Genomic DNA, 20,772 nt, shown 5'->3' with positions numbered 1-20,772 from the left:
AAGGCAAAGAGTGGTTGTAGATGGGTCATATTCTGCATGGAGATTGGTGACCAGGACCAGTGTTGTGCCTCAGGGATCTGTTCTGGGATCCCTACTCTTCGTGATTTTTATAAATGATCTGGATGAGGAAGTGGAGTGATGAGTTAGTAAGTTTGCTGATGACAGAAAGGTTGGGGGTGTTGTGGATAGTATGGAGGGCTGTCAGAGGTTACAGCAGGACATTGATAGGGTGCAAAACTGGGCTAAGAAGTGGCAGATGGAGTTCAACCCAGATAAGTATGAGGTTGTTCATTTTGGTAGGTCAAATATGATGGCAGAATATAGCATTTAATGGTAAGACTCTTGGCTGTGTGGAGGATCAGAGGGATCTTGGGGTCCGAGTCCATAGGACACTCAAAGCTGCTGCGCAGGTTGACTGTGTGGTTAAGAAGGCATAAAGTGCATTGGCCTTCATCAATCGTGGGATTGAGTTTAAGAGCTGAAAGGTAATGTTACAGCTCTATAGGACCCTGCTCAGACCCCACTTGGAGTACTGTGCTCAGTTCTGGTCGCCTCACTACAGGAAGGATGTGGGAACTATAGAAAGGGTGTAGAACAGATTTACAAGGGTGCTGCCTGGATTGGGGAGCATGCCTTATGAGAATAGATTGAGTGAATTTGGCTTTTTCTCCATGGAGCGATGGATGGTGAGAGGTGACCTGACAGGTGTATATAAGATGCGAGATATTGATTGTGTGGATAGTCAGAGGCTTTTTCCCAGGGCTGAAATGGCTAGCATGAGAGGGCACAGTTTTAAGATGCTTGGAAGTAGGTACAGAGGAGATGTCAGGGGTAAATTTATTTTTAATGTAGAGAGTGGTGAGTGTGTGGAATGGGCTGCTGGCGATGGTGGTGGAGGCAGATATGATAGGGTCTTTTAAGAGACTCCTGGACAGGTACATGGAGCTTAGAAAAATAGAGGGCTATGGGTAACTCTAGGTAATATCTTAGGTAAGGACATGTTCGGCCCAGCTTTGTGGGCCGATGGGCCTGTTGTAGGTTTTCTTTGTTTCTAAGATGCTACCCATTTGCAGTTTCTGTTGATGTCATGGCTCAGATTTAGTGTTTTTTTTTAGATTTTGTAGAGATGGTTTTGGGGACAGAACGGTGAATTAAGGGTCAGATTAGGATTGAGGAACAGCAAGTGTGTGACAGTTCATACCGGAGTCCAGGTCTGAGCTCTTCATGGCTTGAAGGCCAGTGATCTCTGTGGATGGATATCAGAATGGTATAAGGTTCGTCCATCGTCATCGATAAAGACCTTGACACCATTAGTACTTCTTATGAGGTCGAGTTGCTGGCTCGACACTCAACCCGGCATGGATGGAAAGTGTGCCCTGGAGCGGCCCGACTGGATTCGACCTCGGGAACCTTTGCTCTGGAGTCCGGCGCTGATGTCACTGCGCCACCAGCTGGCTGATGGTGCCGAGACTAGTACTTGATTTGGATTTAAGTGAGGGAGAATTGCACAGCGTCAGCCTCACTCTCTCTTCCCAATTCCCATCTGGATCCAGTGGCAAGACAAGAGTCGAGACGGCTGGAGATGGGACTAGGCGCAGTGGATGACCAGAATATCTTCTGTGTATTGTCGTGCTCTACCTGTTCCACGACGCTTGCAGAGACCGCCTTCTTGACCGTTGGACCTTGCATTGGTCTCGTCTGCTCAATCCGCCAGAGTCTGTCTTCACATGCTGGGATAGACAACTCCCTATCTCACCAAGGGTTTGAGACCCATCGGCTACCCTCACCTGGTTTAGCCGGCTTGTCGAAGCCGTTGCCCGGGGTGTGGCCAATGTCGCATGCAAACAGCTACGGGGAGCCACAGGTGAGAGCTGAGTGCCAGGTGGGGATCAAAGGTGGACAAACCGCCCTGAAAAAGACGTGACATGTTCCCCCACCAGAGGTGCTACCCCTCCCTGACACCCCATACACTTCCCCCTCCCTGAATGGTAAGTGATGAAGACCATTGAGCTCAAAGGCTGGTGACCCCCAGGTTAGCAGGTCCTGGGATCTGAGGTCCATGTAGACAGGAGGCATGAGGGCAAATGACCCCCTAGGTCAGTACGTCTTGAGATCAGGCCCCCATTAGTGGTGAGTCCTGTACTGAAAATTGAAGCCTGAAGTCAACGAGTCTTTAAGTCGAGGCCTGAAAGCAAATTCCTTTGTGAGAGTCCATGGGGAACGTCAGATTTGCTCTCTTGAAAAAGAGGCTTATTTTGCTTTTCTTGTTTTGTTGTTGTTGATTGTGTTGCTTTGCTCAACATTGTGGGGATGCTGTGTTGGCAACAGAATGTGTGGCAACACTTGTGTGGCTGCCTCCAGCACATCCTTGGTGTGATGGTTGTTAACGCAAATGGCGCATCTCACTGTATGTCTTGGATGTACATGTGATAAATACTGTAAATGAACCTGAAATCATTTCAGTTTGACTATCTACAGGTAGGACTTGTTCAAGGGATAGGTTTTCAGCTGTTAATCACAGCTATCACAAGTCTATTGTCAAAATTCATGACACGGTGCAATATTTCAGCTTATGTCCACATCTGTCAGAAATGGAGCTCTTTTGATTACCTCTGCATCTCCACTCTGTATCTGCAGATTCTGATTCTGTCTCCAAGTGCTCATCCATTCTCATCAGTACACCCTATCCTCGTTATATGTGGGGGATACGTTCCTCGAAGTCGACGCATAATGTGAGTAATTATTTAAATGGAGAAAATAGGGATGCATTCTGGAGGGCTTCCTAAATATGTTTTTTCTGTAATTTATTCACATTTTCATACCAGTACGACACAAAAGCAGTACCTCAAGGCAACATTTGTATTATATTTAATCAATTTAAGGTAATATTCAATGTAATAAATCATAGAAAGTTAACATACTAGGGTGTACAGTACTCACCAACAGTGGCAGGTGTGTTTGCTCCGGGAGATGAGTGGTTGTTGTGGTGTCGGGCAGCTGTACATGGATGAGGTGGATGGTTGTGTGTCGTCAGGATCATCAAGGACAGCAAGGGGTGAAGGAAGACTCACAGAACTCTCAGTACTGCCGGCAGCAGGAGATGACACCGGTTTGAAGAAAGTGGTGAGGGTTGTTTACTTGGCAGCATTTTGTTTTTCAGCATAAATTTGCTCGTAGGGAAGAAGGCTTGACTGCAGGGAACGACTGACTCTTTTCTAAACTTGGGTCCATGTCCATTGCCATTTGTGCCAAGTGTTCCGCAGCTTTAAAAAATTCTGCCAGGTGCTTCACTGTAAAATCCTTCACCTGCAACTCGACAACTTCTTCTTCATCATTATCACCTTCAGTCTGAGTTAAGCGCAGAAGGTCATCCACACTTAATTCTTCATCATGAGAATCCAGGAGCTCTACCACCTCAGCAGTCTCGGGATCTGAGAACCCCTCCCCACCAATTTTACGGCTCAGGGCCACACAATCCTGGACAGCTGCAGTGAAAGCAGGAAACCCCTAGGGGGTGTGCACACACTCCGCCCAAATTTTCCACGCTCTGTTGAGAGTGGAAGACCTGACCTCTTTCCAGGATTCATCAATGTTGTTGATGGCATGTCTGATGTTGAAGGACTTCCACCATTCCCGCACTGTTGGTAAACTCCCGGGATTTTCAAAATCGTCTGTTGCTTGCAGCATCTGAGAGATAGTTCGCCGTAAAAAAGATACGCCTTGAATGTGGATATCACACCTTGGTCGAGTGGTTGAATCAGCGATGTTGTTGTTTAGGATGGGCTGGCGCATTGTCAAGCAACAAAAGAACTTTAAAGGCAAGATTCTGTTCCCGGCAGTAGCGTTCAGCCTCAACAGCAAAATGATTAGCAAACCGATCTTCAAAGATTTGACCAGTGACCCATGCTTTCTTGTTAGCTTCCCAGTGGACAGGAAGCATATTCATACTCAAACCCTTAAGAGCATGGGGGTGAATGGTAAACTAAGAGAGGCTTCATCTTATAGTCTCCTTCGCCACTGGAACACATAGAGCAAAGTCAATCTATCCTTTGCTGCCTTGAAACCTGACACAGTTTTTTCATCCTTACTTATGTAAGTGCGTTTCGGCATACGCTTCCAAAAAAGCCCGGTCTCGTCTGCATTAAACACCTGCTTTGGTGTGATGCCTAACTCAGCTATCATAGCCTGCAACTGCACAGGGTAGCGTCCCAGAGCTGTGTTACCTTCACCTGACGCCGCCCTATTTATAATTTCCAACTTTTTTTCAAGTGTTAAAGCAATTCTCTGCCGCTTGGCTGATGGCCCAGGACTTGACATCGGATGCTTAGGAGGTATAGTTAAATATTTCAAGCACAAAATCACTGCTCCTTAGGTAAAAACACAAAAGTTTTAACAGCGCAAGATCACACATCCACACGTTGCCAAAACCAATGCGAGACTGGCGGGAGTGAGAATGTGAGGCGTGCGCACGTGACTTGTTCTGGCGGGAAAGCGGTGCTTCTCCTCCCAACAGTGAGACTGTGAAGTGTGCGCACGTGACTTGTATTGGTGGGAAAGCAGTGCTCCTGGCATAACTGAGTTTTTGACTCATATAACGAGAAGTTGGTAGAAATAGGTTCCTCACATAACTGTGAATCCGCATTGTCTGAAGATGCATATAGCGAGGATAGGGTGTTTTATAAGTTGATATGTCTCTGATTGAGTGACCCAGGAATGTGGCAGAGATCCAGTTAAAGTACCTTTGAGACAGTCCGCTTTCAGAAAATGTTGAATAGTAGTTGCAGAATCATTAATTTCCATGCCTCTGTGATAGTGTTTATGTTCTAAGCAAGCCTTTGTTTTGTGATTGTATATAGTATGCATACTTAGATAATAAATGTACATTAAACTTTGAACTTATTCCATTCATTATCTAGAATAGCTTGTACTGGGCAGATTCATTGAGGAAATGTAATGATGTGGCTGCTGCTTTGATATAAAAGCAATTAGGCCTGCAACCAGCTTTTTTCTGGATGATTTGTGTTCTTTTTTTTGGCAGATGAATAGTTGAATTGAATTGGGAAGGTAACCTATAATTTTTTTACTCTGTTCCTGTCCAGGTTATCAGCCATTCTTGGGTTGAGTTTTTAATTTTGCAATACCTGTAAGTTTGCTCCTGGCAGCATTGTGAACTTGGATGCTCAGCATCAACCCTGACCCATTTGTTTATTTCCCCACCCTTCCTTTATTGTCATTTCAAAATGTGCACAAGGCTGATGTTTATGCCTCATCTGCTCTTGAGTGGATGTGATTGGGGGGGGGGGCATTGTCTTCTTGATTAGTACTGAAGGGAGTACCACACTGAACTAAGGAGGGAGTTCACGGGTTTTCCCAGCAACGGCAAAGCAATGTCAGGATGTTTTGACACCTAAGAAAATGTCCAACAGAGAGGAATCACAACTTTCATCCATCAGGCTCCTAAACCAGCACTGCCAACTTCATTCACCTCAACTCTGAACTGATACCATGACCCATGGACTCACTTTCAAAGACTCAACAAAAGTGTTCTCAGTATTATTTGTTTGTTTATTTTTGTGTTTGTACAGTCTGTATTTTCTTGCACATTGGTCTATCTATCCCGTCCTAACATATAGGTGCAATTATGAAGAAAGCACAAGAGCAGTTATATTTCATTGGGTGTTTGAGGAGGTTTGATATGTCAGCAAAGACTCCAGCAAATTTCTATAGCTGTACCGTGGTGAGCATCCTAACAGGTTGTATCACTGCATGTTGTGGAGGCCCACTGCACAGGATCAGAAAAGCTGCAGAGGGTTGTAAACTCAACCAGCTCCATCACTGGCACTAGCCTCCCTTCCATCAAGGACATCTTCAAAAGGTGATGTATCAAGAAGATGACATCTATTTTTAAGGAACCTCACCATGCAGGACATGCCTTCTTCTCATTACTGCCATTAGGGAGGACACACACAGAATGTGTCAGGAACAGCTTCTTCCCCTTCCCATCAGATTTCTGAACACCCCATGAACACGACCTCAGTTTTTTTTCGGTTTTTTTTAGGTATTTTTTAGGTACTGCTGCTGCAAAGCAACACATTTCACGATATATACCAGTGATAATGAACCTGGTTCTGAGGGTGGGATATGTGCAATACATTTATGACTGTTCTTGATGGCTATGCAGGCATCTTCCCTCGAACTAGTGCAGTGTCTTTTAAATTGGAGAAGTTATGGAACAGGATAGAATCAAACTGAGCTTTCTTTTGGGATTTGAAGAAAAAATTTTTGAGGTGGAAGTAAATATATTACAGTTTTATGATCCTATTAAGAATAAGTCAGAATAACAGGCTGTGTAAAGAGATTGCAATAATGTTACATTTCAGCATTAAATGAGGTAGTGGCAAATGCACTTAAAATAGAGGAAAATTTGTATCACTTAGTAGAAATGGTTCTTAACACCATCATCTCTGCTTCAACAGGTTGTGTAATTAAATGTCTTGAGAAACCACGGAACTCACCTGGTGTATTTTGTAACAGTTTTAGTCTTCGTGTGTTAAAGGGAATATACTTGCTTTATACTTGCAAAGATTCACCAGACCAATTCCTGGGATTAATAAGTTTGTTGTAGGAGAGATTGAGTAGGGACGTAACTTCCTTCTGAACTCCTGAATTTAGAAAAAAAACTAACAAGGTTAGTTGTAGTATTGTTTATGGTTTGACAGTTCATAATTCTTTGAAAGAAGGTCCACTAATTTTTATAAATTTGAATTTGCTAGATATTTCTAAAGAAATTTGCATTTGTATAGCAACTTTGACAACCTAAGTTTGATTCAAAATGGTTCTGTGATATCCTTGAAGTTCAGACACCCTTGTCAGAGAGGAATACAGCATGAAACAAGTCCTTTGACTCAAATGGCCCATGTCGACCAAGATGCTAACCCCAATTAAGTGTGTTTGGTCCATCACCCTCTCAGCATTTCCTAACTGTGTATCTGCAATTGCCTTTTTAATGTTATTAATGTACCTGCCTCAACCACCTCCTCTGACCATATACCAATCACTCTCTGGGTGAAATTGTAGCCCAAAGGTTCCTATTAAATCTCTCCCCATTCACCCCCAAACTTTGGTCTTTTAGTTCTTGATTCCCCAACTATGGAACAAAGACTGTGTGCTTTGCGCCTATCTAATGTCAGGAAGGCAGCACATGTGAATGAAGCTCCTGCAAGCATATAATTGCAGAATCATTAAACTTTTATGCCACAGAAGAAGGCTCTTTAGCAATCATTTTCATGCTGGCTGACAGTGGACTCTACTGTAACTTCTCCTCCCAAGTCTCTGGTCGAGAGAGCTTAAAGGTTCTGGCTGTCTTCCAGGTACAGTGTTTAAAAGAAGTGTGTGACAGGGGATTCTGCCTCTACCTCTTTTTCAGTTAGTGACTTCAAGATCCTGCTATTCATTGAATGAAATATTTTTTTCTTTAATCTTCCCAATTAACTGCACTCCCCACCCATTTCTGACTTTTCTTTTGAGGGAAATTGGTCCCTTTCATAATTTTATATATATTAATGAAATCTCTCATGTTCCCAAGGGGAAAATGCCTCTGTCAATATTTCTTCAACTTTAATTCTCTAACCCTGGCAACATCTTTGGAAATCTCTTTTCCACCTTTTCTAATGCTATTACTGTTTCTCATGATATTTTCCTAGACTAGCATTCAGAATTCAAGCTGTGGCCCAAGTGATGTTTTGTACAATTAGAGTTCTGGCTCAAAACGTCGACTGTACTCTTTTCCACAGAGGCTGCCTGGCCTGCTGAGTTCCTCCAGCATTTTATGTATGTTGCTCGGATTTTCAGCATTGACAGATTTTCTCTTGTTTGTTGTTAAATATACTTTATACCCTTGTATAACCTAGAACACTTCAGTCCTGGACAGGCCATTTAGCCAATTTTGATGTCAGTTCTCCCTCCCACCCTCCCCTTCATATTCACGTGCCTTTCTAAAAGCATCTCAAACTCCACCAAGCTGCCTGCTTCCCTCTCTCCTCTCCCCTCACTGTAACTCATTCCATGCACCTGTCTTTCTGCAATAAAAAAAAGCAACAAAAAACTTGTCCCCATGCTGCCTTTAAATTTACCACCCCTCCCACCCTTCAAAGAATGTCTTCTGGTGTTTCAACCTGGGGGAAATGATTTTGACTGTCTTATCTAGGCTATGACTCATAGTTTAAAAAAAAAGTCCATTAGATCTCCTTGCAGCCTCCAGCTTGAGAAAGAACAACCCAAGTTTGTCCAACCTCATACCCTTTTAAAGAACTTGTCTGTGTGCCTTACTGCATTTAGGGATTTATGATCATGCACCCCAAATCCTTCTGTTCCTGCATACTTGGACTCTAATGTTTATCCTGTACTCCCTTGCCCAAAGCCTGGTTCTTGGCTTCTCATCATCAATTTACACTACCAAATTTGGTACTGTTGGTCGACTTTTGTGACTTTTTCCAAAATAAGTCCAAATGCCATAAACAAAGGTCTGGCGTAATGACCTCTACCTTGCTGAGGCACAGCGCCAACTCTCAGACACCTCCTCTTACTTAGCCCTCGAACAGATCCCACCAAGAAACACCAGGCCATTGTCTCTCACACCATCACCAACCTTATTGACTCTGGGGATCTCCCATCCACGCCAACAACCTCATAGTTCCCGCACCCCACACCTCCCTTTTCTACCTCCATCTACCCAAGATCCACAAACCCACTTGTCCAGGTAGACCCATTGTTTCAGCTTGTTCTTGCCCCACTGAACTCATATCTGCATACCTTGACTCTGTTTGATTTTCCCCCCTAGTTCAGTCCCTTCCTATCTACACCTGTGACACTTAACACCCTTTGGATCTTTTCAATAATTGCAGGTTCCCTGGCCCCCATCATTTTATTTTTACTATGGATGTCCATTCCCTATACACCCCCATCCCCCACCAGGACAGCCTTAAGGTTGGTTCATTTTGGTAGCTTAAATTTTAAAACAGAATATAATTTTAATGGTAAGACTCTTGGCAGTGAGGAGGGTCTGAGATATCTTGGAGTCCATGTCCATAGGACACTCAAAGCTGCTGCGCAGGTTGACAGTGTTTTGAAGAAGGCGTATGGTGTGTTGGCATTCATCAACCGTGGGATTGAGTTCAATAGCTGTGAAGTAATATTACAGCTATATAAGACCTTGGCCAGACCCCATTTGGAGTACTGTGTTCAGTTCTGGTCACCTCATACAGGAAGGATGTGGATACTATAGAGAAAGTACAGAGGAGATTTACAAGGATGTTGCCTGGATTGGAGGGCGTACCTTATGAGAATGGGCTGAATGATCTTGGCCTTTTCTCCTTGGAGTGACAGAGGGTAAGAGGTGACTTGATAGAGGTATATAAGATGATGGGGGCATTGATCGTGTGGATAGCCAGAGGCTTTTTCCCTGGGCTGAAATGGCTAACACGAGGAGGCATGGTTTTAAGTTGCTTGGAAATGGGTACCGGGGGGGGGGGGCGGATATCAGGGGTAAGCTCGTGAAATTCTAGGCAGTTTCTAGAGTAGGTTACATGGTTGGCACAACATTGTGGGCCGAAGGGCCTGTAATGTGCTGTAGACTTCTATGTTCTATAAAGTTCTATTTTTTTTCTGGACACCAGACCTAACCAGTTTCCCTCCACCACCACTCTCCTCCGCCTAGTGGAACTGGTCCTCACTCTAAATAATTTCTTCTTTGGCTCCTCCCATTTCCTTCAAATAAAATAGGTAGCCATGGGCACTCACATGCATCCCAGCTATGCCTGCCTGTTTGTCAGCTACGTGGAACAGTCTGTGTTTCAAGCCTACACTGGTGACTGTCCCGCACTTTTTCCTACACTACATCAACGACTGCATTGGTGCTGCTTCCTGCACCCATGCTGAACTCATCGATTTCATCCACTTTGTTACTAACTTTCACCTTGCCCTCAAATTTAACTGGTCCATGTCTGACACCTCCCTCCCCTTTTTCGATTTCACTGTCTCTATCTTCAGAGACAGCTTATCTGGTCTACCATAAACCAATGGACTCTCACAGCTACTTGGACACTACCTCTTCCCACCCGGTTACTTGTAAAAACGCCATCCCCCTCTCTCAATTTCTCTGTCTGCACTGCATCTGTTCTCAGGATGAGACTTTTCATTCTAGAATGAAGGAGATGTCCTCCTTTTTCAAAGAAAGGGGATTCCCTTCCTTGACTATCAACACTGCCCTCAACTGCATCTCTTCCATTTTATGCACGTCTGCTCTTACCCCATCCTCCTGCCACCCTACCAGGAATAGGGTTCCTCTTGTCCTCATCTACCACCCCACCAGCCTGGAGAGCACATAATTCTCCAAAACTTCCGCCATCTTCCACAGGATCCCACCTCCAAGCACATCTTTCTCTCTTCCCCCACCCCAACCCCCCCCTTTCTGCTTTCTGTAGGGATCGCTCCCTATGCGATTCTCTTGTCCGTTCGTTCCTCCCCACTGTTCTCCCTCCTGGCACTTATCCTTGCAAGTGGAACAAGTGCTACACCTGCCCCTATGCCTCCTCCCTCACTATCATTCAGGGCCCTAAACAGTCCTTTCAGGTGAGGTGACACTTCACCCGTGAGTCTGTTGGGGTCATATACTGTGTCTGGTGCTCCAGTGTGGCCTGCTGTATATTGGTGAGACTCGATGTAGATTGAGAGACTGCTTCGCTGAGCACCTATGCCAGAAAAAGCGCCACCCATTTTACTTCCCATTCCCATTCTGATATGTCTATCCATGGCCTCCTGCACTGTCGTGATGAGCCACACTTGGGTTGGATGAACAACCCTCCACACACCCACCGCTCCAATCTGCTAATTAAATTTGCTGACGACACTACATTGATTGGCCTTATCTCAAACAATAACGAGGTGGCCTACAGAGAAGAAGTCATCTCTCTGACACAGTGGTGTCAAGAAAACAACCTCTCCCTCAATGTCGCAAAAACAAAGGAGCTAGTTGTGGATTACAGGAGGAATGGAGATGGGCTAACCCCTATTGACATCAATGGATTTGGGGTTGAGAGGCTAAACAGCTACACACATAAAAGTTGCTGGTGAACGCAGCAGGCCAGGCAGCATCTCTAGGAAGAGGTATAGTCGACGTTTCAGGCCGAGACCCTTCGTCAGGACTAACTGAAGGAAGAGTGAGTAAGGGATTCGAAAGTTGGAGGAGGAGGGGTTTTGAATCTCCCCCTCCCCCTCCCCCTCCAACTTTCAAATCCCTTACTCACTCTTAGTCCTGACGAGGGTCTCGGCCTGAAACGTCGACTGCACCTCTTCCTAGAGATGCTGCCTGGCCTGCTGCGTTCACCAGCAACTTTTATGTGTGTTGCTTGAATTTTCAGCATCTGCAGAATTCCTGTCACATGGTCTCTTTTCACCAGCTGTGTGGTGAAAAAGGCACAACAGCGCCTCTTTCACCTCAGACAGTTGAAGAAGTTTGGTATGGGCTCCCTTATCCTAAGAACTTTCTACAGGGGCACAAATGAGAGCATCCTAACTGGCTGCATCACTGCCTGGTATGGGAAGTGTACCTCCCTTAATCGCAGGACTCTGCAGAGAGTGGTGTGGACAGCCCAGAGCATGTGTAGTTGTGAACTTCCCATGATTGAGGACACTTACAAGGATAGGTGTGTAAAGAGGGCCCGTAGGATCATTGGAAACCCAAACCATCCCAACCACAATCTATTCCAGTTGCTACCATCCGGGAAGTGGTACCGCAGCATAAAAGCCAGGACCAACAGGCTCCGGGACAGCTTCTTCCACCGGGCCATTAGACTGATGAACTCACGCTGATTTGAGTGTACTCTATATTACATTGACTGTTCTATTTATTATAAATTACTGTGATTGCACATTGCACATTTAGATGGAGACGTGACATAAAGATTTTTACTCCTCGTATGTGAATGATGTAAGAAATAAAGTCAATTCAATTCAACTATTTGTGTTCTCTTTGAGGGAGGACGAGGGGCATGTCCTCCTTTTTTAAAGAAAGGGGCTTCCCTTCCTCCACCATCAACTCTGCTCTCACTTCATCCTCCTGCCACCCCACTAGGAATAGGGTTCCCCTGGTCCTCACCTACCACCCCACCAGCCTCCGGATCCAACATATTATTCTCCGTAACTTCCGTCACCTCCAACGCGATCCCACCACTAAGCACATCTTTCCCTTCCCCCCCCCGCTTTCCGCAGGGATCGCTCCCTACGCGACTCCCTTGTCCATTCGTCCCCCCCATCCCTCCCCACTGATCTCCCTCCTGGCACTTATCCGTGTAAGCGGAACAAGTGCTACACATGCCCTTACACTTCCTCCCTTACCACCATTCAGGGTCCCAGACAGTCCTTCCAGGTGAGGCGACACTTCACCTGTGAGTTGGCTGGGGTGATATACTGCGTCCGGTGCTCCCGATGTGGCCTTCTGTATATTGGGGAGACCCGATGCAGGCTGGGAGACTGCTTTGCTGAACAACTACGCTCTGTCCACCAGAGAAAGCAGGATCTCCCAGTGGCCACACATTTTAATTCCACATCCCACTCCCATTCTGACATGTCTATCCACGGCCTCCTCTACTGTAAAGATGAAGCCACACTCAGGCTGGAGGAACAACACCTTATATTCTGTCTGGGTAGCCTCCAACCTGATGGCATGAACATCGACTTCTCTAACTTCCGCTAATGCCCCACCTCCCTCTCGTACCCCATCTGTTACTCATTTTTATGCACACATTCTTTCTCTCACTCTCCTTTTTCTCCCTCTGTCCCTCTCACTATACCCCTTGCCTATCCTCTGGGTTCCCCCTCCCCTTTTCCTTCTCGCTAGGCCTCCTGTCCCATGATCCTCTCGTATCCCCTTCGCCAATCACCTGTCCAGCTCTTGGCTCCATCCCTCCCCCTCCTGTCTTCTCCTATCATTTTGGATCTCCCCCTCCCCCTCCCACTTTCAAATCTCTTCCTTTAGTTAGTCCTGACGAAGGGTCTCGGCTTGAATCGTCGACTGTACCTCTTCCTAGAGATGCTGCCTGGCCTGCAGTGTTCACCAGCAACTTTGATGTGTGTTGCTTGAATTTCCAGCATCTGCAGATTTCCTCTTGTTTGTGTTCTCTTTGGGTAGCTTCCAACTTGATGGCATGAACATCAAGTTCTTGAACTTCTGGTATCGCTCCCCCCTCCTTCAAGATTTCCCATCCCCTTTTCCCTCTCTCATCTTATCTCCTTGCCCACCCACTGCTTCCCTCTGGTGCTCCTTTCACTTCCCCCTTTACTTCCTTCCATGGCCTTCTGTCTCTTTCACCAATCGACTTCCCAGCTCTTTACTTCATCCCTCCTCCTTCAGGTTTCACTCTCCCTTCCCCCCACCTTTTAAATCTGCTGCTCAGTTTTTTTTCTCCAGTCCAGCAGAAGGGTTTTGGCCCAAAACATCAACTGTACTCTTTTCCATGGTGCTGCCTGGCCTGCTGAGTTGCTCCAGCATTTTGTGTGTGTTGCTCGGATTTCCAGTATCTGCAGATTTTGTCTTGTTTACAACACTAGAGGATACAGATGTGCTTTCTGCAACTGAAGCTATTTTAATTCCAATTTGCCACATGCTTCACAACAATGTCATTCAAGAGCATAAAATCAGAATGTGATAGATGATGGAAATTTACATGAAAAAATTTTTAAAATGCAGAAGCTGGAAATCTGAAATAAAACAGACTCTGTGGGTCAGGCAGCAAAGTGAAAGAAAAGTCTGAGACCTTTCTAACATTTTCTATTTTTACTTCTAGAAACATTGCCAAAGATGGCTCTGGAGGGAGTCACTGGTATATTTAAAGCAGGGGTTGTTAAGTTCTTGGTTATTAAGGGCATCAGAGATTACAGGGAAAGGGTAAGATAATGGAGTTGAGACAGATAATAAATCAGCCATGATACAATGGGGGAGCAAACTTAATGGATCGAATGGCCTAATTCTGGTTCTATATCTTGTGGTGTTATACAGACTTTCACTTTGCATGGAAAGGCTTGTTGAGTGGCTCTGCATTCCCTTACAGACACGTGTATGTATAGATGTATGTGTATATTTATATGTATGTGTTTATATGTGTGTGTGTATATGTCTATATTGATAAGACCATAATATATAGGAACAGAAGTAGGCCATTCAGCCCGTTGAGTCTGCTCTGCCATTCAATCATGGCTGATCTAATTCTTCCAGTCATCCCAACTTCTCTGCCTTTTACCCATACCCTTTGATTCCCTGGCTAATCAAGAAACTACCTATCTCTGCCTTAAATGCACCAAATGATTTGGCTTCCACAGCCACTCATGGCAACAAATTCCACAGATATACCACGCTCTGACTGAAATAATTTCTCCGCAACTGTGTTCTAAACGGAGGTCCTTCAATCCTGAAGTCGTGCCCTCTTGTCGTAGACTCCCCTGCCATGGGAAATAAATTTGCCACATCTAACCTGTTCAGGTCTTTTAATGCTCGGAATGTTTCTATGAGATCCCCCCCTCATCTTCCTGAATTCCAGGGAATACAGCCCAAGAGCTGCCAGATGTTCCTCAAACAGTAACCTTTTCATTCGTGGAATCTTTTTCGTGAATCTTCTCTGAACCCTCTCCAATGTGAGTATATCCTTTCTGAAATAAGGAGCCCAAAAGTGCACACAATACTCCGCGTGGTTTCACGAGTACCTCATAGAGCCTCAACATCACATCCCTACACTTATATTCTATACCTCTGGAAATGAATAGCAACGTTGCATTCGCCTTCTTCATCACTGACTCAACCTGGAGGTTAACCTTTAGGGAATCCTACACAAGGACTCCCAAGTCCCTTTGCATCTCTGTGTTTTGAATTCTCTCTCCATCTAAATAATAGTCTGCCCATTTATTTCTTTCACCAAAGTGCATGACCATACACTTTTCAACATTGTATTTCATTTGCCACTTCTTTGCCCATTCCCCTAAACTATCTAAGTCTCTCTGCAGTCTCTCTGTTTCCTCAACACTACCCACTCCTCCACCTAGCTTTGTATCATTGGCAAATTTAGCAACAAATCCATTAATCCCATAGTCCAAATCATTGACATACATCGTAAAAAGCAGCGATCCCAACACTGACCCTTGTGGAACTCCACTGGTAATCGACAGCCAGCCAGAATAGGATCCCTTTATTCCCACTCTCTGTTTTCTGCCGATCAACTATTGCTCCACTCATGCTAGTAATGTCCCTGTAATTCCATGGGCTCTTATCTTGCTAAGCAGCCACCTGTGTGGCACTTTGTCAAAGGCCTTCTGAAAATCCAAGTGCACCACATCCACTGCATCTCCTTTGTCTATCCTACTTGTAATTTCCTCAAAAAATTGTAGTAGGTTGGTCAGACAGGATTTTCCTTTCAGGAAACCATGCTGGCTTTGGCCTATCTTGTCATGTGCCTCCAGGTATTCCGTAATCTCATCCCTAAGTATCGATTCCAACAACCTTCCAACCACTGATGTCAGGCTAACAGGTCTATAGTTTCCTTTCTGCTGCTTCCCACCCTTCTTAAATAGTGGAGTAACATTTGCATTTTTCCAGTCATCCAGTACAATGCCAGAATCTATTGATTCTTGAAAGATCATTGTTAATGCCTCCGCAATCTCTCCAGCTACTTCCTTCAGAACCCAAGGGTGCATTCGATCAGGTCCAGGAGATTTATCCACCCTCAGACCATTAAGCTTCCCGAGCACCTTTTCAGTCTTAATTTTCACTGTACATACTTAACTTCCCTGACACTCTTGAATGTCTGGTATACGGCTGATGTCTTCCACTATGAAGACTGATGCAAAATACGCATTCAGTTCCTCTGCCATCTCTGCGTCTCTCATTAAAATATCTCCAACGCCATTTTCTATTGGTCCTATATCTATTCTCAACTCTCTTTTACCCTTTATATACTTAAAAAAGCTTTTATTATCTTCTTTGATATTAGTCACCAGCTTCCTTTCATAATCCATCTTTTTCTTCCTAATGACTTTCCTAGTTTCCTTCTGCAAATTTTTAAAAGCTTCCCAATCCTCTATCTTGCCACTAGCTTTGGCTTCATTGTATGCCCTCTCTTTTGCTTTTACTTTGGCTCTGACTTCACTTGTCAGCCACGGTAGTGTCCTTCTTCCATTTAAAAATTTCTTCCTATTTGGAATATACCTCTCTTGCACTTCCCTCATTTTTCACGGAAACTCCAGCCATTTCTGCTCTGCTGTCCTTCCTGCTAGTGTCCCTTTACAGTCAAACTTGGCCAGTTCCCCTCTCATGCCATTGTAATTTCCTTTATTCCACTGAAGTACCAACATATTGGAATTTAGTTTCTCCTTCTCAAATTTCAAAGTGAACTCAATCATATTGTGATCACTGTTCCCTAAGGGTTCCTTAACCTTAAGCTCTCTTATCACCTCTGGATCATTGCACAACACCCAATCCAGCACAGCTGATCCCCTAGTGGGCTCAACAACAAGCTGTTCTAAAAAGCCATCTCTTAGACATTCTACAAATTCGCTCTCTTGAGGTCCAGTACTGGCCTGGTTTTCCCAATCCACTTTCATGTTAAAATCCCCAATGATTATCATGACATTGCCCTTCTGACACACCTTTTTTATCTCTTGCTGTAATTTGTAATCCACATCTCGGCTGGGTGTTATGTATTTAATTTTATTGTGTTCTTTATCTTGTGTTTTTTTTGCGCTGCATTGGATCTGTTGTAAGAATTACTGCATTCTCCTTTACACTGTGTACTCGAAATGAGAGATTGAACAATCTTGAATTCATATCAAATACTTTTGGTAATGTAAATGTCACAATCACAAATGTAAAGGTTTTTTTTTGCATTGTTTCTTCATTTAAAAAATCATGTATAAAATTTTTATCTGAGAACATTCCTCCTCCTCTTAGAGCTTGAGCTTTAAGGCACTCAGATGATTATAAATGTCAACTCTTACCCAACTATCTTCAGAGCATATGCACGTAGTCCATCATCTCGAGAGTCTTAAAAAAATTCCCATTGCACCGTTTTCAAAATTAGTAGGATAATTCACCTACATTTGTCCTTCAAATAACTCCCCTTAAAAATTACTGACAATCTATTATCTTATTGCTTTTTCTGCGATTTTGATGGTTATAATTCAAGAGCACATTATTTCAAAAGCATTTCATTAACCATAAAGGCATTCTAAGGTTGTAAAAGGTGCAAGAAATTTGAGTTCTTTTCGGGGGGTAGGGGTTAGCTAGATTCAGTTTATTAAGGAAAGAAAAGTGGTCTGCACATATGAAAGAGCCATATGTACATTAAAAAAGGCCATCTGTCTCAAACACACTGCAGAAATCCTGCGGAGGAATAAAGCTTAGCAACCACAAAGCTCGCTCTATTTATCCTACCGATAGACTGTTAACACTTACAGTATATACTTGGACACTGGCCCACAACCAAAAGACATGTCTGGCCACCAAGGTTCTGAAGTAAGTTTAAGTCTGGTTGTACTTAGGGAAAGAAAGCTAATTGAAAAGGCTGGATCCTAAAACTTGCACGGTGGTGGGAGGTGACTGGAACAAGAACCTTTCATTTATTCCCCTCTCAATAATTTTTCTGTTGACATCTGCAAGAGACCGCTACAAACAGCACAAGTCATCTTGCTGTGTCTCTCCTGCGTCCCAAAGATGTGCTGGATGATTATGTAATTGGCTATTGTAAATTGCCTCTAATGTGGGTGGGTAGTAGGAATACCAAGGAGTTGATGGGTATGTGAGAGAGGATAACTGCTGGCAAATAGGACTGATAGGGTTGTTCTGAGAGCCATCATACACTCAATAAGCCAAATAGCCTCTTCCTATGCAGGGCGAAAGTTTGGATAAGATCATGAGGCAAGGGGCCCATTGAGTCTGCTCTGTCATTTGATCATGGCTGATTTATTATCCCTTTCCACCCCATTCTCTTGCCTTCTCCCCTTATTCTTTAGTGTCCTGACTAATCAAGAACCTGTCAAACTCCACTTTAAATATACCCAATGATTCAGCCTTCACAACCATCTGTGGCAATGAATTCCACAGATTCACCACCGTCTGGCTAAAAAAAAATTCCTCTTCATCTCTGTTCTAAAGGAATGTCCTTGTATTCTGTTTCCTGGTTCTCAGTTATGCTGTTTTCAAATATGGAAGATGATCAATGAGCCAGTGTTACTATATCTCCTTATTGTTCGCCGATGATCGTTACTGGATGCACACAATCAGATATGATACTATGTAGCTCAATTTCCTGTTGCTGCTTTCCAGGATTGTGGGAAGGCTGAAAGTGCCTATAAATGTTTCCTGCAGCAAGAGAATGCAGGCAATTTCCCGCCTGTTATGGCTGTTCGGATGATAGAAATTTGCCCTTAATGTACAGATCGCTACACAAAAATAACAAAACAAAATTCACTCTTTTGGAATCTATGTATATTATTTTTATTAGCATCTCATTTTTCTTGATACATGTATAGTTGACATGACTTTGTGTTATGGAAAATCAAAATTTACCTAGTTTCCTGAGACCACAGTTCCTTCCCTCATTTCCTCCCCCTCACCCCCCGCCCAATAATAGTAGTCTAAGAAAAGTAGCACATACAAATTGCTGGAGGAACTCAACAGGTCAGGCAGCATTTTGTGTGTTGCTCTGGATTTCTGGCATTTGCAGAATCTCTTGTGTTAAGAAAAGTAACCTTTTAGTTTTTTTATTATTGATTCTGCTGGATGTGTTGAGCATTTCCCACATTTCTGTGTTTATTCAGGTGATTAAAGGACTAAGTAAACATGATTAGATGTGGAGCTACTTTTATTTTACTATCAGGTCCTATGGACCAGTAGAATGCAATTTTGAGTTGTGCACATGCTATGTGTGCAGTGGAAACTTGCAGGCACCCAGCATAATCCCCACTGATTTGATATGGCAACATCAGTAAGCTGAAAAAGCTGATTGTAGACTTCAGGAAGCTAAGGCAAAGGAACACATAACAATCCTCATAGAGGAATCAGAAGCGGAGAGAGTGAGCAGTTTCAAGTTCCTGGGTGTCAAGATCTCCAAGGACCTAATTTGGTCCCAACATATCAATGCAGCTACAAAGAAGGTAAGACAGTGATTATACTTCATTAGGAGTTTGAAGAGATTTGGCATGTCAACAAATACACTCAAAAACTTCTATAGATGTACGGTGGAGAGCATTTTGACAGGCTGCATCGCTCTCTGGTCCGGGGTGGGGGGGTGGGGGAGGAAGCTACTGCACAGGACTGAAAGAAGCTGCAGAGGATCTTAAATTTAGTCAGCGACATCTTGGGTACTAACCTACAAAGGAGCAGTGTCTCAGAAGGGCAGAGTCAGTTATTAAGGGCCCCCAGCACCCAGGGCATGCCCTTTTCTCGCTGTTAGCATCCAGTAGGAGGTACAGAAACCTGAAGGCACACACTCAGTAATTTGCGAACAGCTTCTTCCCCTCTGCCATCCGATTCCTAAATGGACATTGATCCCGTGAACACTACCTCACTTCCTTAATATGTATTATTATTTCTGTTTTTGTATGATTTTTAAAAATCTCATTATACGTAGGTATACTGTAATTGGTTTACTTATCTATTATTTGTTTTCTTCTGTATAATGTATTGCATTGAATTGCTGCTGCTAAGTTAACAAATTTCATGACACATGCTGGTGATAATAAACCTGATTTTGATTATAACTCATTTCACTATATGTTTCGATATACATGTGCCAAATAAAACAAATATTTATATTTCTTTTTTTATATATAATTATGGCAATGATCTTAGCACTATCAAGTCCTCTAATGTTAGATACAAACCAGTCACAGAAAGTACTATAGAAAGTGATATTTTGTGTGCCACAGTCCTGAAGGTGCATTGGTTTGTGGATAATTAGGCACTTGGCGAAGACCAATTTAAAAAACAGGTATGAGTGGAGCGGTCATTGTTTAAGTGGGGAGTTGAGGATTTAGTTCATTGAGACTTTGGTGAGGAGAGGCTAGGCCATAGGTCGATCATTATTTTTTCATTATTTATTCTTTCTTTATTTCCTATTGCACATTTAGAGCAGTGGAGATTCCAGACAGGATGCTGGAATGCTCCTCTTGTGGGATGTGGGAGGGTAGGGTGACCTCCGGTGTCCCTGATGACAACACCTGTAAGAACTACATCCAGCTGCAGCTTCTAACTGGCTATGTTAAGAAGTTGGAGCTGAAACTGTATGAACTCCAGATCTTTGGGAGGATGAAGGGTTGATAGATAGGACATACAGGGAGGTAATTACACCCAAGGCGCAGAACACGAATAACTGGGTGACCGTCAGAAAATGGAAAGAGCTTAGGCAACCATTTCGGAGTACCCCTGTGGTTATTCCCCTCAACAACAGGTATACTGCTTTGGATACTGCGGGGGGGGGGGAGGCAGAGGGAGTGGGGGAAGGAAATGACATGGCAGAGGAAAGCCACAGTGTCTGCTGGCACTGAGTCTGGCTCTGTGGCTGAACAGGGAAGGAGGAAGAAGAGATGAACTGAAATGATAGGGATTCATTGGCTTGGGGAACAGAAAGGAAATTCTGTGGACAAGAACAAGATTGAGATTCCTGGATGCTTTGTTACCTCCTGAGTGTCAGGGTTAGGGCCATCTTATTTAGAGTCTACAGCATTCTTAAG

General features: G+C 43.9%; 1 protein-coding gene across 14 annotated transcripts in view; it reads left to right on the top strand.

Annotated features, from left to right (window-relative positions):
* arhgap39 (Rho GTPase activating protein 39) overlaps nucleotides 1–20,772 on the top strand; it is a 722,701-nt gene that overhangs the window by 96,321 nt on the left and 605,608 nt on the right. For 5 of the 14 annotated variants that reach the window (XM_063044605.1, XM_063044606.1, XM_063044604.1 and 2 more), the window contains one exon: nucleotides 2,638–2,732. The exons of 8 other annotated variants lie outside the window; for them this stretch is intronic. In XM_063044605.1, the coding sequence (XP_062900675.1) occupies nucleotides 2,697–2,732 (36 nt within the window). In that variant the 5' untranslated portion in view covers nucleotides 2,638–2,696. Of the gene's footprint in view, nucleotides 1–2,637; nucleotides 2,733–20,772 lie in introns of those variants that run through there. One more of the 14 variants, XM_063044612.1, reaches the window with a different exon arrangement.

The sequence above is a fragment of the Mobula hypostoma genome, chromosome 3 (genome assembly GCF_963921235.1).
Source record: "Mobula hypostoma chromosome 3, sMobHyp1.1, whole genome shotgun sequence".
In the NCBI taxonomy this organism is placed as follows: Eukaryota; Metazoa; Chordata; class Chondrichthyes; order Myliobatiformes; family Myliobatidae; genus Mobula; species Mobula hypostoma.
The sequence above is the reverse complement of the archived record's forward strand: the minus strand, read 5'-3'. Positions and strand labels throughout refer to the sequence as shown.